This window comes from Lagenorhynchus albirostris, chromosome 11 (assembly GCF_949774975.1).
Source record: "Lagenorhynchus albirostris chromosome 11, mLagAlb1.1, whole genome shotgun sequence".
NCBI lineage: Eukaryota > Metazoa > Chordata > Mammalia > Artiodactyla > Delphinidae > Lagenorhynchus > Lagenorhynchus albirostris.
In genome coordinates this window covers 50,554,956-50,570,482 of record NC_083105.1, presented here as the reverse complement: position 1 = coordinate 50,570,482, position 15,527 = coordinate 50,554,956, and the positions used below count along the sequence as shown (strand labels likewise).

Below are 15,527 nucleotides of genomic sequence, written 5' to 3'. Positions count from 1 at the left end.
AGATTCTATGTAAAGTTAAAAAGCAAGCAAAAGGGGACTTCCCTGGTGGTGCAGTGGTTAAGAATCCACCTGTCAATGCAGGGGACACAGGTTCGAGCTCTGGTCCGGGAAGATCCCACATGCCATGGAGCAACTAGGCCTGTGCACCACAACTAGTGAGCCTGAGCTCTAGAGCCCACGAGCCACAACTGCTGAGCCCGCACGCCTAGAGCCTGTGCTCCGCAACAAGAGAAGCCACCACAGTGAGAAGCCCGCACGCAGCAACAAAGACCCAATGCAGCCAAACATTAATTAATTAATTTCTAAAAAGCAAGCAAAATTAACCTGTGGTCTTAGACATCAGGAAATTATCTTTGGGGAGTAAGAAGGGATAAGAACTGGGAGAAGGCACTTAGAAGGACTTCTGGGATGGCTGATTACGTATGTTTACTTGTGATAATGTAGCAAGCTGTTTATACTGAGGGTTTGTGTACTGTTTTGTGTATTGTACTAAAATTTTTAAAGTGTGTTTTTAAAAGTGACAAAAGTTATTTGCTCCCTCTCAGTTTAGATAAGAAAGTTACCTTATGACAATAAAGCACTTAATTGCAGATATGGAATCCAATAACTCAGTATCCTCTATTTTTTTTAAGCTTATATTTTCAAGAACAAGTTTATTTGTTGTCATTGCATTTTGTTTTGTTTTGTTTTTGTTTTTGTTTTTTTTTTGGCCACACGGCTTGTGGGATCTAGTTCCCCGACCAGGATTGAACACCAGCCTTCAGCAGTGAGAGCACAGAGCTCTAACCACTGTATCACCAGGGAATTCCCTCCTCTATTCCTTTAAAGCTGAAATTTCATACAGAGTGCTTTGTAAATAGTCACTAATCTAAACAAATTTCAGTGGTTTTAAAGACCTATCTGCATCTCTCCTCTTCCTGCATCTTTCCTCTTCTTTCTTACTGTCTCTTCTTCTTTCTCCCCTCCTTTTCATTTAATATGTTTGTTCTACCAACTACAGGCTAAAATCTCTTCTAGATTATTCCCAGACTATAATAATTCTATCCTATTCCTAGATTGACTTGAAAACCTTTTTTTTTTTTTTTGGCTTTTAGATAATAATCTGCGTTCAACATTGAAGGAAGTAGAGACTTAAGCTGCTACTATCTTAAAATTTTTTTTTATCTTTAGAGTTTTATCTACAACTCAAGTTTAGGGACCAGAGCAGTAGAGGTTTACAAATCTCATGAATTACCGAAAAAGAGCTAAATAAATTTGAGTCTGAATCCTAGCTCAATCACTCACTAACTTTCAAGCACCCAAGCTTATATCTCCAGGCCTGGATTTTTTCTACTGTAAACTAAGAATCAGAACACCTAAACTGTGGGTTTGCTGGAGTATTAACATATGTAACGTTGGAGACAACATGTGTAAAGCACTTAACTCTGTGATAGCAGGTGCTCTACTATCTCACCCTCACTGAATCTAAATAGGTAGGATTTGAGAGTTATTAAGGAATGGGGAGAATGTTAGAAGGAGGGAGGAAAAGCAGGCATTAAGCATGGCCAGAGGTAGAAATGAACACAACCACCATGAAACAGACTTTAGAGAAACTTGAACAGTAGGCCTTTATTATGTAATAGAGAGTCACTAAGGAAGTAATGTGATGAAATCTCTGTTTAATGTAGCTTAATTTGGAAATAAAATGGATTGGGAGAAAGCTAGGCTAGAGAGGCAACACAGTTTTGAGGTTAAGCCTCAATTTCCTTGTCTGTAAGATGCAGATGGCACAGATACCTACTTCAGGAGCCCTCATGTGAATACATATGTGTGGTATAATAAAAAATTATTTTGTTTTTGTTCTCGGTTCCTGGCACAGAGCTTCAAAAAACCTTGGAATTTCTGGAGTGATCAGAGTATCTTTTGTTATTCACAAAGAACCCCTTTCCTCCATATCTGAATTTATGCTAATTCATGAGGTGACTTAGGTGGGCCTTGAGATAGTTACAAGGAAGGGACTGGCCAAGCCAGAAAGACCAAGCTTGTGATTAGGGTTGGAACTTTCAGCCATACCCTCCTAGATCTTGAACTCAATCAAGTGGTCGATGATTTAATCAATCATGCTTGTGTAACAAAATCCTAGATAAAATCTCTGAAACAGTGAGGCTCTGGGAGCTTGTTGGTTGATGAAAGCATCCGTGTCCTGGGAGGATGGTACACCTGGAGGGGACAAGGAAGCTCAGGACCCTTCTAGACCTTGTTGTGCTGTTTACCTCTTCATCTTGCTATTCATTTGTGTCCTTCATAATAAAATGGTCATCATAAGGATAGTGTTTTCCTGAGTTCTGTGAGTTGTTCTAGTGAATTATCAAATTGGTGGGGGCTGGATTCCGGGAACTCTCAAATGTGTAGTCAAATAGGCAGAAATACAGGTAGATTTGGGATACCTAAGACTTGCAGCTGGCATCTGAAGTGGGGTTAGTCATGTGGGACTGAGCCCTTAACTTGAAGGACCTGTATTAACTCTGGGTAGTTAGCATCAGAAATGAAAGCCTTTGACCTTAACTTGTGGGGTCCATGCTAACTCCAGTAGTGAGTATTAGAATTAGATTCACCTGTAATACACTCAGTTGGTATCAGCATATTGTAGTTGGAACACAGTATGTAAAATACTGACACAGCGCCCAGTACAGTGGAAGTGCTCAGTAAATGATAGCTGTAATTATTATTGGCTAGAGGCAAAATCATCACTTTTTTCATTTGTTAGACATTTGTTGAGTAATTACCCTGTGCCAAGCAGTATGCAAGGTACCCAAAGATGACTAGGGCTGTCCCACTACACTCCAACCCTCAACAAGCCCACGGGGAAATAAAAACAACAACAAAAAGTGATGATGGAAATAAGTACTGAGTGTTATAGAACCAAAAAAGGAATGATTAACTTTGGGGAGGTTATAAATGGCCTCACAGAGTGTTTTAGTTTGCTAGGGCTGCTGTAACAAATTACCACAAACTGGGGTTTAAAACTATAGATGTTTCTTTTCTCACAGCTCTGGAGGCCACAAGTCAGAAATCCAGGTGTCAGCGGGGTCAGTTCCTTCTAGAAGCTCTTAGAATCTGTTCAATGTCTCTCCAGTGGCACTAGGCCTTCTACCTTCTGTGTCTCTATGTCTAAATCTCCCTCTTCTTATAAGGGCACCAGTCACTGGATTAAGGCTCACCCTCATCCAGTATGACCCCATCTTAATTGGATTGCATCTGCAAAGAATTTGTTTCCAATTATGGTCACATTTAGAGGTACCAAGGGTTAGGATTTAAGCACATATTTTGGTATTACACAAGTCAATTTACAACACAGAGGTGGTGACTTCTCAACTAGTCTCAGTGTTTAAGTATGGGTTCACCAGGCAAGACATACTCAAAAAACACAAACATTGGCCTCCCTGGTGGCGCAGTGGTTGAGAGTCTGCCTGCTGATTCAGGGGACACGGGTTCGTGCCCCGGTCTGGGAAGATCCCACATGCCGCGGAGCGGCTGGGCCCGTGAGCCATGGCCGCTGAGCCTGTGCGTCCGGAGCCTGTGCTTCGCAACGGGAGAGGCCACAACAGTGAGGGGCCCACACACCGCAAAACAACAACAACAAAAAAAAACACAAACATGAAATAACTAGTAAAGACAAATTGGAAAAGACTCAGACACTTATGAGAGACATTACAGAAGAAAAAATTTTGTGACTTATCGAATATAGCACCTAGCACAATGTCTGACACAGCAGTTGCTCAGAAATTCTTTTGAATATATCAATCAATTAATGAAAATTACTAAGAGTTCCCTTGCCATGTCACCGGAAACAAGGAGTTGATTTTTCAGAAAATGATCAGTTTGGGGCATGTTGATTTGAGATGAAAGCAAAAAACTTAAATGAAATAAATAAAGACTGGAGACAGGAGTGAGAAGGGAGTCTGCAGGGCAGGCTAGGGCTGAAGACACAAATATTAGTGTGCAGTTTGCGGGGCAGAAATTGAGACACAGATGTAGAGAACAAACATATGGACACCAAGGGGGGAAAGCAGCGGGGGTGGTGGTGTGATGAATTGGGAGATTGGAATTGACATATATACACTAATATGTATAAAATGGATAACTAATAAGAACCTGCTGTATAAAAAATAAAAAAAATTTTAAAAAAGACACATGCAAAATATATATATATATATGAGTGTAGTCTACATAGAGATAATAGATGAAAATGAGATTATATGAAATCTCCAACATCTGGAATAAAAAGATCCAAGAATTCAGCCTGTGGGTGCATAGTACAGGCCAGAGGAAGAGTCAGTTAGGAAAACAGAAGAAACAATCACAAATATAGGAAGAAAATACCAAGCATCATCATAGAGGAAAAAAAGGCAAAAATTCAAGAAAGATGATGTGATGAGAAACTAATGCTCAGAATAAGCCCTGAGGCCATTTGATCTGAAAAATTACTAGTATCTTTAGACCCAAATATGCTGGAAATTTTCATATACAGACTTGTTATTGCTTTCATTATCAAGACACCAGATTAAAATCTTAAAAAGTTAAGAACAATGAAATAAATTCAGTACAAGAACAAGAGGAACTATGACCACTATGAAAGGCTACATGATATAGATAACTAATTACCAAGTGTTGTTAGGATGTGTACTCTGAAACCTGATGATGTGGCATTGTTTCTTGAATTTACGTGCAGAGGGTTTCCTATGAACTGAAATCTGTGTCATTCCCCCCACCCCAATTCATATATTGAAGCCCTAACCCCCAGTATGGGTGAATTCAGAGAAAGGGCTTCTAAGGAGGCAATTAAGGTTAATGAGGTCACAGGGTGTGCTGGAGAACGGAAGGGACAAAACGTATCCACTGAACTAAGAATGCATTTTAAGACTGAAAAATGAGGCAGGGTGCTCCATACACTCGATGGATCAGTTTATTATAGGGTTACTCACAGGGGGTGATTAGTTGGACAACAATCTGGAAGCATTCAAAGCTGCACTCCACACAGCTGAGGGGCCATTGGGACAATTTTATAGGGTTATGGGGGTAGGTGCTTGGAAACAGGATGTGTACTCCTAGATTTATGAAGGGGTTACTAGTCTCGAGGGCACAGGGAATACGTCAGCAACATTTTTCATCGTTTGGGGACTAACAGAGCATAGAGGCTACCTGGACCTAATGATCACTAAACACTATCTAATAACTACAAAGCCCTTGATGACAGAAAAGAGATTCACTACACAGTACAGCCCTAGGTAGGGTCAGTGGAAGGACAGGAGGAACTGAACAGGCCCAAGATGGCCCAGTTATGCTAACAGCCATGCAAGGTGGGGCCCTGATCAGATAGGATTAGTGTCTTTCTAAGAAGAGACACCAGAGTGTTGCCTCCCTCCCTCTCTCTCTCTCCCTCTCCCTCTCTCTGTTTGTGTGCATGCAAGTTAGGCAAAAGTTATTCTAGAAATACATTCTGGGATGAAAAATACTGTGAAAATAATTTGAAAAGGAAATAGTGAAATGGGATGAACCATAAAAGTGCTGGAAAAAATTATTTTCTATAGTTGAAGGTTTTCTAATCATAGAGATAATACGTTAACTTTAGTAAGTTTAGAAAACACAAAGTAAGAAAATAAAATCCCCCAAATCCTTTCTATCAACCCTAAAAGGATAATTGTTAAAATTTTAGTATTTATTATGTTGTGAAATAATAGATTTTTAGAAAAATGTTTTGATACCTTAAATGGGAAAAGGCTGAGTTACAAGACAATGCAACCCTAATGTTCTTTAAAAGTACAGAGAGAGACCGAGAGAGGAAGAGAGGGAGAAAGAGAGAAGGAACTGGGGGAATAATTATTGCATGTTATTTTTGTGAGGTCATTTTGATGAAAGCCCAAGAAACCATTGAACTTTCACTTTTTAAAATTACCAAGTAATGCACACTACAAATGTTCTCACCCCATTATTGATCTTTACCCTATTCCTGAACCCCAGGGCACCTATGACCCTCTAGAATAAGGCTCAAGGATGAGATGAAACTCAAAGACGATATAGGTTAGTGATCTTTGTTTCAAAAATTATTTCTGAAACCAGAAAATTCCCTACGACCCACAAGCCTGTGTGTCCTTTGAACATTCATCCTTAGGGATACTGGGTAGATAGCTGCCACCAACATAGCTGACTCATACATATTAAGAGCTGTTACCTGCCTCACCTGCTTTCTCTCACCTGTTTCTAGATTTCTGAGACTTTGATGCCCATGCTTAGCTGGAGCTTCACCACTGATAATACCATGTATCTGTGCCATTGTCACTTTGGCCTTCAGGGTTTCCTCAGCATCTCCGTTTGTAATCTTGGCAGTTCATTACTCTCTTACCTCCAGCTGGGGTGGAAACACTTTCTTCTTCTAGTGTCCAAACCTTGAGGGGGAGGGGTGGCTCTAGAGAGCATTCCGTGGCAAAGGGCTAGGTCATAGTGTGAAGCAGTTTTGCGGTTTCACCACAGCCCTCTCTTCACTAGAAAGCATGTGTGCTGGCAGGGGGTCTGAGTCTTCATGGATTCTGGTGCAGTCTCATGCACGTCTAGTGCAGTCTCAGGCACGTCTCATGAACTTCACATTGCTTCCACCCACACTGCCAGAGTCATTCTCTACTAACATTCATTTTCTCTCAGGGACCCAGTTGTCTCTCTCTGCAATCCAGTTTCCATGCCTATCTCACATCCCACAGATATAGCTGCAAATGTACATTTGAACTCCAGTTTTGGACAGGGGTTAGTTTCCCTCCCATAGGTTTCAGGCCCTCAGCAAAATCAAGGAGTAATACCAAATGTCTGTTCAGTGAATCAGGATGCATTTAGCTGCAAATGACAAGATCCTTGGTTTAAAAACTGATTTAATAAGGGAATTTATGTCATATAATTATAAGTCCACAAGCAGGACATTCTCCAGGCATAAAACAAATGAGCAACTTAATGACCTTATCAAGCATCTGGTTCTTTCTCTCACTAGACCACCCTAAGACTTACTTCATTCTAATATGATCTCTGTGTGGTTGCAAAGTGGTTCCAGAGATGGCCAGAGCTCCCGCCTGTTCTTATTCAGATCAAGAAAGAGAGAAATCTGAATGAGATTTGGTTCCTGCGGCCATGAATTATTGCCAATTCCAGTCACATGCCAGCGTGAATCTGAGTACATGGACCATAGCAATTTTAAATATGGAGGTCAAGGTAGACCTTAGCCACATGGGAAGAGCATACCAGGCAAGGGAATAGCAAGTACAAAGGCTCTAATGAGGGATTCTGCCTGCTGTGTTCAAGGACCAGCAAGGAGTCAGTGTGGCTACGCAGAATGAACCAGGAATCATGATCAGAGGGTAACAGAGTGGAGGGGGAGTGGGAGAGAGAATGCAGCACATATGAAGAATCGGATTTTTCTTCTGACTGAAATTAGAAGCCATTCTTGGTTTCTGAACAGAGGAAAGGCCTAATCAGATTTGATTTAAAAAGATCAATCTGGCTGCAGTGTTGAGAAAAGCCTGTAGGAAGCAATAGTGAAAGCTACTTTTAGTTAAGGGACAACTACAGTGATCTGGACAAGACATAGTGATGACTCAAACCAGGATGGCGGCTGTGGAGGTGGAGAAAAGTGTCAGGTTCTAAATATATTCTGAATAGAGTCAGCGGGATTTGCTGGTGGATTGAACATGGTCTGTGAAGAAAAGGAGGAGCCAAGGATGACTCTATAGTTTTGGGTTCAAGCTACTGGAAGGATTCAGTAACCTAGATAAGGAAGAATGTCGAAGGGCAGGTTCAGGAGGCATGATCAAGCGTTCAGTTTTGGACATGAGTCTGAAGTTCAAGAGAGAGGTCTGGGCTAAACATGTGCACTTGGCAGTGCTGGGTAGATAGCTGGTATTTAAAGCCTCGAAACCACCTGAGATCACCAAGGGAGTAGGTGTCAATGGAGAGGACTATGGACTGAGCCCTGTGGCACTCTGACATTGAGTTAAGGGAGAAGTGGAGGAACAGCAAGGGAAGCTGAAGGGTGACCAATGAAGTCAGGGAAAATGTAAGAGAATGTGGAAGATAAATGAAGAAAGTGTACAAGAAGGAGGGGGTGATCAACCGCGTCAAAAACTACTAGTCGGTCAAGAAAGATGGGGACTGAAACTTGTCTATTATCTTCAGCAGTGATATGGACATAGGTGACCCTGAAGAGAGCAGTTTTAATGGAGTAAGGTGGGACAGATGGCCCTAGTTACAGTGGATTTAAGAGAAAATAAAAGGAGAAAAATTAGAGATGAAATAGTCAACTCTTTACTACAAAACGGAGCAAGGTAATGGGATGATTGTGGCATCAAAGGGAACAATGGGGGCTTCCCTGGTGGCGCAGTGGTTGAGAGTCCGCCTGCCGATGCAGGGGACACGGGTTCGTGCCCGGGTCCAGGAAGATCCCACGTGCTGCGGAGCGGCTGGGTCCGTGAGCCATGGCCACTGAGCCTGCGCATCCGGAGCCTGTGCTCCACGACAGGAGAGGGCACAACAGTGAGAGGCCCGTGTACCGCAAAAAAAAAAGGGGACAATGGTATCAAAAAAGTTTTTTGGTTTGTTTTAAGATGGAAGAAATAACTTCATATTTGTATGCTGATAGAACCGATCCAGTAAACAGTGAGAAATTGTTGATCTTGCAGAGCGTGCGAACAGCTGCCCTTAATGTCTTTGAGTAGGGGACAGGAGATGGGATCTAGTGCCCAAGTGAAGAGATTAGATTTAGGAGCCTAGATAATTGATCCATGGGAAAGGTGGTGGGAGGGGGAGTGCATCTTAGTACAAATGCAGGTAGGTACCGTCGATGTGGTAACGAGATCCTGTGGAAGTTTTCTCCTGGTGCATCAGTACTCTCAAGATCATCAGCTGAGCATGAGGATGGGGGAGAATGTGATGGGACTGAGGAGAAAAGAGACGCCATATACTAGTTGTCAAGGAGATCAGCAGAGTAAATGGACTAAAGGCACAAGTGTGACTGCCTGGCAGCATAAAGGACCCACTTGAGAGCCATGACTTTGATTTTAAACTGAGTCCAATTAACAGGGTTTTTATTCCCCCTCCCCCTTCCAGCTACATTCAGGTGTATGGGTGGAGCTCAAAATTGGAAAACTGGATTTCATCAGTATGGTAGACTTGCCAAGGGAGTTAACAAAGTGAGAGAGGAGGAAGAGAATGGACAGCATGTGCAAGGGAGGGATTATAATAATTGAGTGTGGACTTTATGGATAAAGAGAAAAGTAAGAACGTCAAGAGGTTGGGGCCAGAGAGGAGGTGGCAAGATTTTGGACTTGGTATCCAGACAGAGGTAGGGGTTGTTGGGGTCAGAGTACTAGAGGATAGGGGATGTACTATTAATGAATCTTGAGCAGATTAATGAAATAGAATTTACGGACGGGGGTGCAGTTATTGATAATGAGAAGTTCTAGGGGATGAGTAAGTGGCTGAAATAGTGGGGAGGAGAAAATCACTGGAGAAGACATATCGAGGAACTGAGAGTCCAGGGTATGAGAAAGATCATCATCTATTCTACATATATTCTAAATCACCAAGGATTAAGAAGAAATTAGCACTGGAAAGAATTACAGTAAGCAGGAGCTACATAGCCTAAAAATGAGGAGGAGAAATTGAGGTGGGGGAGAGCAGTGGATGATGGCAACAGTGAAGAGTAGTGAGTGATACAACCTGATGATATAAAGTTCAAAGGTCAAAGACAGTTTTAGGGAACAGGGAAGAAGCATGGTCTGATACTGCCAACATTGAAAATGCAAGAAATTTCACATAATCTATACATAGATTTCGCATAGTCTGGCTTTCACATAAAATTCTTCCTTCTCTGTAAATCAGAAGATCTGGCAAAGCAATCCGTGCTGACTGCTTCACTCAGCAACAGTGATTTCCTGGCTCCCTGGCGTATTTGAGTTTGGCTCCCCTGTTCCAGCAATTCAAGAGCTACTAGATTAGCTTCCGTTACTCAGCTTATTCAGGTAGTCCCTTTGAGGGGTATAGGGCTTCTAAAGCGTGTACAGATTGGCTGTAAAATTTTAGGCATTTGAACAAAGCCATGTGAACATTGAAAACAGGGATACAGAAACTCTTGCCCAAACGATGTTGGTTTTACCAATTTTCAAGTACATTTTGTGGAATATTTTACCTGGAAATTCAGGTAGCTACGAAATGACGGTGCATCATCACTGTTGATCTCTAGAGGGCGTCATTCCCCAAAAGTACAAATCGGAAAGGTTGCAAACAGGTGTTGATATTTTTCAGCGGAAAGCCATCGTCCACTCTTCAGTCCTTCAGGCTGGGATTTTTCTCACCACTTTCGAAGCATCCCCTCTTTTTTGGCAGTGGCATTCGTATCATGCCTGCGGTGGGATATTACAGCATAAACGGTAGAAGATTTCAAAACAATAGCCAATTTTACTTAAACTCCCTGTTGAAAGCAAGAGGAAGATTCTGTGAAGCACTTTGAGGAAGGAAAAAGTGGTCGAAAAATGCTTCATCAGGAAAGCCCATGGACAAGAGAAGGTAGTAAAACCAAATAGCAGTTTGGACAAAGGACAGCCTCTAGAAGAAAACGACCACACTCTTATTTCACTTCGTTCTCTCTTATGTTTTTCTGTTCTTGGTATCTAGGTTCATCTTTTTCCAATTATTATTTCAGACATACACATTTACCTGTTTAACTTCGGTAAAAGTTGGGAGGAAAATGTGCCAAACGTTTAGAGTGGCTGTCTTCAGCTGGGGAGGGGGGGGGCTATGAGTGATTATTTTCTTCTTTCAGGTTTTCTGGGTTTTCCAAGTGCTCCTCAAGAAACAGGACAAAACGAAATAACTTTGTAAAAAGAAGTCATGACAGGTCATCTCATATCCATCCAGGCCAGGTCGAGGGGGTGGCGGACTCTCCATCAGTTCTGAGCTTCTGGTCTTTCTCCACCTCTCACTCTTTGCTTGGTCTCATCACTCACGTCCCAAAGCCGGAGGAGCGAAAGGACTGTTTAAAACTGAAAGCCAACCTGCAGGGGGAAGCCGGGGCCGGGCGAGCCAGCGCCGGGCCGGGCCGGGCGAGCCCAGGGGCCTCTCCGGGGAGCGGCGCTGTGTGTCACGTGGGGCCCGCCCAGGCGCGGCCCGGACTCCGCGCGTGCGGCCGTCTTAGCAGCCGTCGTGGAAGCAGGATTTCCGCGGTTGTGCAACGGCATCGCGCTTCTGCGGAGAGCCTGGGCTCCGCGTTCCTCCCTGGCCCGGCCCCTCCTCTCCGGCAGCCCAGCCATGGCCTGGACCGTGGCGGCGGCGGGGAGCCGCGGGGCCCGCGGCGCGCTCTCGGCGCACACGCTCCTGTTCGACATGCCGCCCGCGCTGCTGGGCGAGTTCTGCGCTGTGCTGGACAGCTGCGACGGCGCGCTCGGCTGGCGCGGCCTCGGTGAGTGTGGCCCGGGCGGCGGGGGCCGTGAGGGGCGGCGGGGGCCGTGAGGGGCGGCGGGGGCCGTGAGGGGCGGCGGGGGCCGTGAGGGGCGGCGGGGTAGCGGCGCCCACGCTCCGTCCGACGTGCGGCCCGCAAGGTCCTCTGCGCGGCCTCCGGGGGTCCTTGCTGCGAACCCGCGCTTTCCTCTCTCGCACTGGCAGCGACTCCCCAGGCCCACCCCCGAGCTCCCCCTTCGTCACTGAAACTTCGGGTGAGATTTAAGTGACCGGAGCCTTGGGGAAACCAGCTCCCCCCGTGAAACCATCTAACGTTTCTCCACGATTCCTGCCTTGCTTGGTTCGGAATATTTTCAATAAGAAACGCCTGTGGGATGTCTTCCTGTCCTTTCAAAATGACCCCCAGAATATAATTTTCGTATGAAGACATGTTTATACCTTTAAAATATTTATCCTGTGGTGTTTTCAATGCACTCCCCTTAATTACACTTCAGGTGAAATGCTAAAGTAAAACATTATTTGTAATTAACGTGGCTCCCAGTTTGCTTAATTAAATACACCTTGCTTATTTACCCAATCTGGTGGAATGAAGTTTTAGGCTAGAGAGTGGCTTTTTAATTTAGTCTAGCAAGTTGGCTCCAAGACTTCATTTTCTGCAGGCTTTGGAAAGTTGAGCAACGGCCTGTTGGAAGTGTTGAGTGTGATCAGAAATAATTCAGGCAAAAATCTGTAAGTATGTGCGTTCATGGTTAGATTTGATACCCCATGATGTCGCAATTAATGTTAGTGGAAAATAAACACAAATATGTCAAAGCAGCTTAGCCTTAATTCTCTGAAATAGCTATTATTCTTACCCAAAATAGCAGAAGACCAAGGAGGAAGAAAGTTTAATTTGCTGTTGGTGAACAGTATGGTCACACTTTATGGAATGTGGCATTGGGTTTCTAGTTGTATAAAGATTGTTCATTATAGGCTCTGTAATTTTATATTGTAGCCCTTCAGTAAAAATCAGGAAACTGATTTCTGGAAAGCATGGACATTTCTAGTATGCATTTGAGACATATCCTTCCCACACTAGATCTTTTTGAAATGGTTGACGGCATGGCAGTTTTTGCACCCGTTGGTTTCCTAGAGGCACTGAATTTGTAAGTGAAAAATGTTTTTAGTCCAGTTCATGGTTAGTGAATGGACTGAGTAGATATCATAAATGCGTGAAGTAGGTTGTTGTAGACTGTGAAAATATAAGAACATATGTCTCATCTGAAACAGTGAGTACTCAGCCCCAGGTCACTGCTCCTTTTCAGGAAGTTCAGCTCAGTGTTGCTGAATCTTTTCTCTCCGACCCCCCTCTCTCCCTCCCTCCCTCCCCCCTCTTACTCAGCATTGAAATTCAGATATTCATTCATTACCTACGTTGTTTCATAAACCCTTCCAATGCCCCTGTCAGGCAGGCGCTGTTACCATCATCAGTGTTTGAACAGGTGAGAAAACTGTGGTGCACATTGGTTTAGTAACTGGCCCAAGTCAACAGCTGGGAAGTGCGAAGGGAGGACTTGAAGCACATTATACAGGAAGGATGAAGCATATGAGGACTCTTTGGACTATATTCTAAATTTTTCTGTATATTTAAATCTGTTCTGGGACTTCCCTGGTGGTGCAGTGGATAAGAATCCGCCTGCCAATGCGGGGAACACGGGTTCAAGCCCTGATCTGGGAAGATCCCACACGCCACGGAGCAACTAAGCCCGTGCGCCACAACTACTGAGCCTGCGCTCTAGAGCCCGAGAGCCACAACTACTGAGCCCACGGGCCACAACTACTGAAGCCCGCGCACCTAGAGCCCGTGCTCTGCAACAAGAGAAGCCACCGAAATGAGAAGCCCGTGTACCACAACAAAGAGTAGCCCCCTCTCGCCGCAACTAGAGAAAGCCTGCATGCAGCAATGAAGACCCAATGCAGCCAAAAAAATTAAAAATTAAATCTTAAAAAAAAAAACCTGTTCTAAACAATAAAGTCTATTTAAAATTAAAACAGAAAACACATAGACTCTGGAGTCTGTCTACATTTCCCTCTGTGACTTCCTCAGGGTGACAAGTACTGCTGTGTTCTTCAGCTGCATCTCACAGACTCCCTAGAGTACAGCCACTTCTGCCATGAAAGAACCATTCAGTGAACCATTTCAAACATGCAGCCCCATTTTCCTAGTAGTGGAAATAACTGAAGATCACCAAAATGAGAACAAGCAAAGGCTTGTCAGGAGTCAGCTCCCATGGCTTGCATTTGACTGAGATGCAAAGGCAAGCAGAGGATTGGAAAAGCTTTATAGCTGAAAAAGAAGCTTCAGGTATGCCCTGATTGGAGGCTGTTGGCATGGGGAAGATGTATGCAGGCCAACTAGGAGTGGGGAATTCTATTTAATTAAGAGTACATATTTGGCTTTCTCCAGTTGGCCCTAAATTGGAATTGGGGCAAAAATTAGGAAAGCTATCAGCTATTAATGAAGCCTTGGTTATTTGGGACCAATTGCTATAAGGGTTATTGTTTGGCTTTCTGGACTAGTTGCTACAGATAGTAGTTTGACTTCCCAGACTGGCTACTCTAGATAGAACATTGGCTTCCTGGGCTGGTTGATGCATGTTGTGGGTGAGAGTTCTGTTTGTATATCTATCTGGCCATTGTTCCTTTGTATATTTGTTCTCTTATAGGGGAAGAATCTAAACTGTTTACTCCTTCATACTCCAGCTATAATTCATTGTGTAGGGGGCTGTGTCCCTGCTGTCTGGACCAGAGACCTGGAAAGGACCAGCTGCTTCATGAATTGTTGGCTCAGCAGAAAGGGAAGGCTGGCTCCGTTCCAGGTGGTTGAGGGCAACTGCCTGTGGTTAAATAGGCTGAGTTTCTCCGTTGGCACAGTGAAAGGAAAAAGGGGGGAAAGAGGTGCTGGGAGGGAAAACTTGACCTTAGAGGGCAGAAGGGGGAATATTGGAGGACTGAATCAAGAAGACAGTTTCTTTTATGCTCAGAACAGCTGAAAGCCTGAGGGTACAGAGGGTCCAAAATTCGATATAGAAAGCAACTGTCATAGTAATGGGCAAGAGAAGAGAAAAGCAGTGGAAGAGATTAACCAAACTAAGTGTTGGTTCTCGAGCTTATCATGATTCTTGATGATGGTGAATAACAAGCTATGTTTGCAAAGGCAGTTCAGACAAAGGCAGATCATATGGTGGCCTATATGGTATAATCAGTGTATACAGGATAAGGTAGACAGGATGTTAACAAACAGGAATCACCTGTGCAGTCTTTAAAAGCTACAAATGCCCAGGCCCCACCCCTGGAGCTGTTGATTCAGTAGGTCTGGGTCAAGGGTCCAGCATCTTTCTGTTTTTTGCCAAGCCCCATGGTTGAATCTGATGCACAGCCTGGTTTGGGAGCCATTTGCTTAGGCCAAATTCTCTTCTTTAATAACATCTTATTGTAACAGTTACTTAACTGTAGTGACTGTACTTAATTCTATCTTTAAACACATTCTACCTATTAATCATTAAATCACTTATATTTTATTGTTATTGAAAATGGTGTAATCACAAGGTAATATATTCTCTGGTTGATGTTGATGATTTTATGGCTTTATAATGAAAGTAGGACCACTGTAGAAAATGCCATTATCTTATACTACCTCAAAGACATAACGTATATGCAGAGCCTCTGGTGACAACTGATTTCATTACATTACCTTAAACTAGTGTTTAAATCGTTTGGAGCAGCTCACACTGTAAAACCTCTCAACACTTCAATGAGATAGGAACCCTGCTTACAGATACTATGTAATAGGTTGTATTCAATTTTCTTCCTCTCAAAAAGGGAAAGAAAATTATCATAGAAATTATTATTAATCACTTTAAAACAAATTAGATGTAAAATCACATTAAATATGCATTTGAATATTTAGTAAAGATTTAAAACAATAATAATTACCACCATCTTTTGAGTGCACACTATTTGCTAGACACTCTGTGCTAAGCACTTTACATGGATTATCTCATTATTTATCACAA

At 43.2% G+C, this 15,527-nt stretch overlaps 1 protein-coding gene across 1 annotated transcript in view; it reads left to right on the top strand.

Annotated features, from left to right (window-relative positions):
* The first annotated feature begins 11,322 nt into the window (after nt 1-11,322).
* Nucleotides 11,323-15,527, top strand: part of IRAK3 (interleukin 1 receptor associated kinase 3) — a 50,372-nt gene continuing 46,167 nt past the window's right edge. The window contains exon 1 of the mRNA XM_060165497.1: nt 11,323-11,473. Coding sequence (XP_060021480.1) covers nt 11,323-11,473 — 151 coding nt within the window. The remainder of the gene's footprint in view (nt 11,474-15,527) is intronic.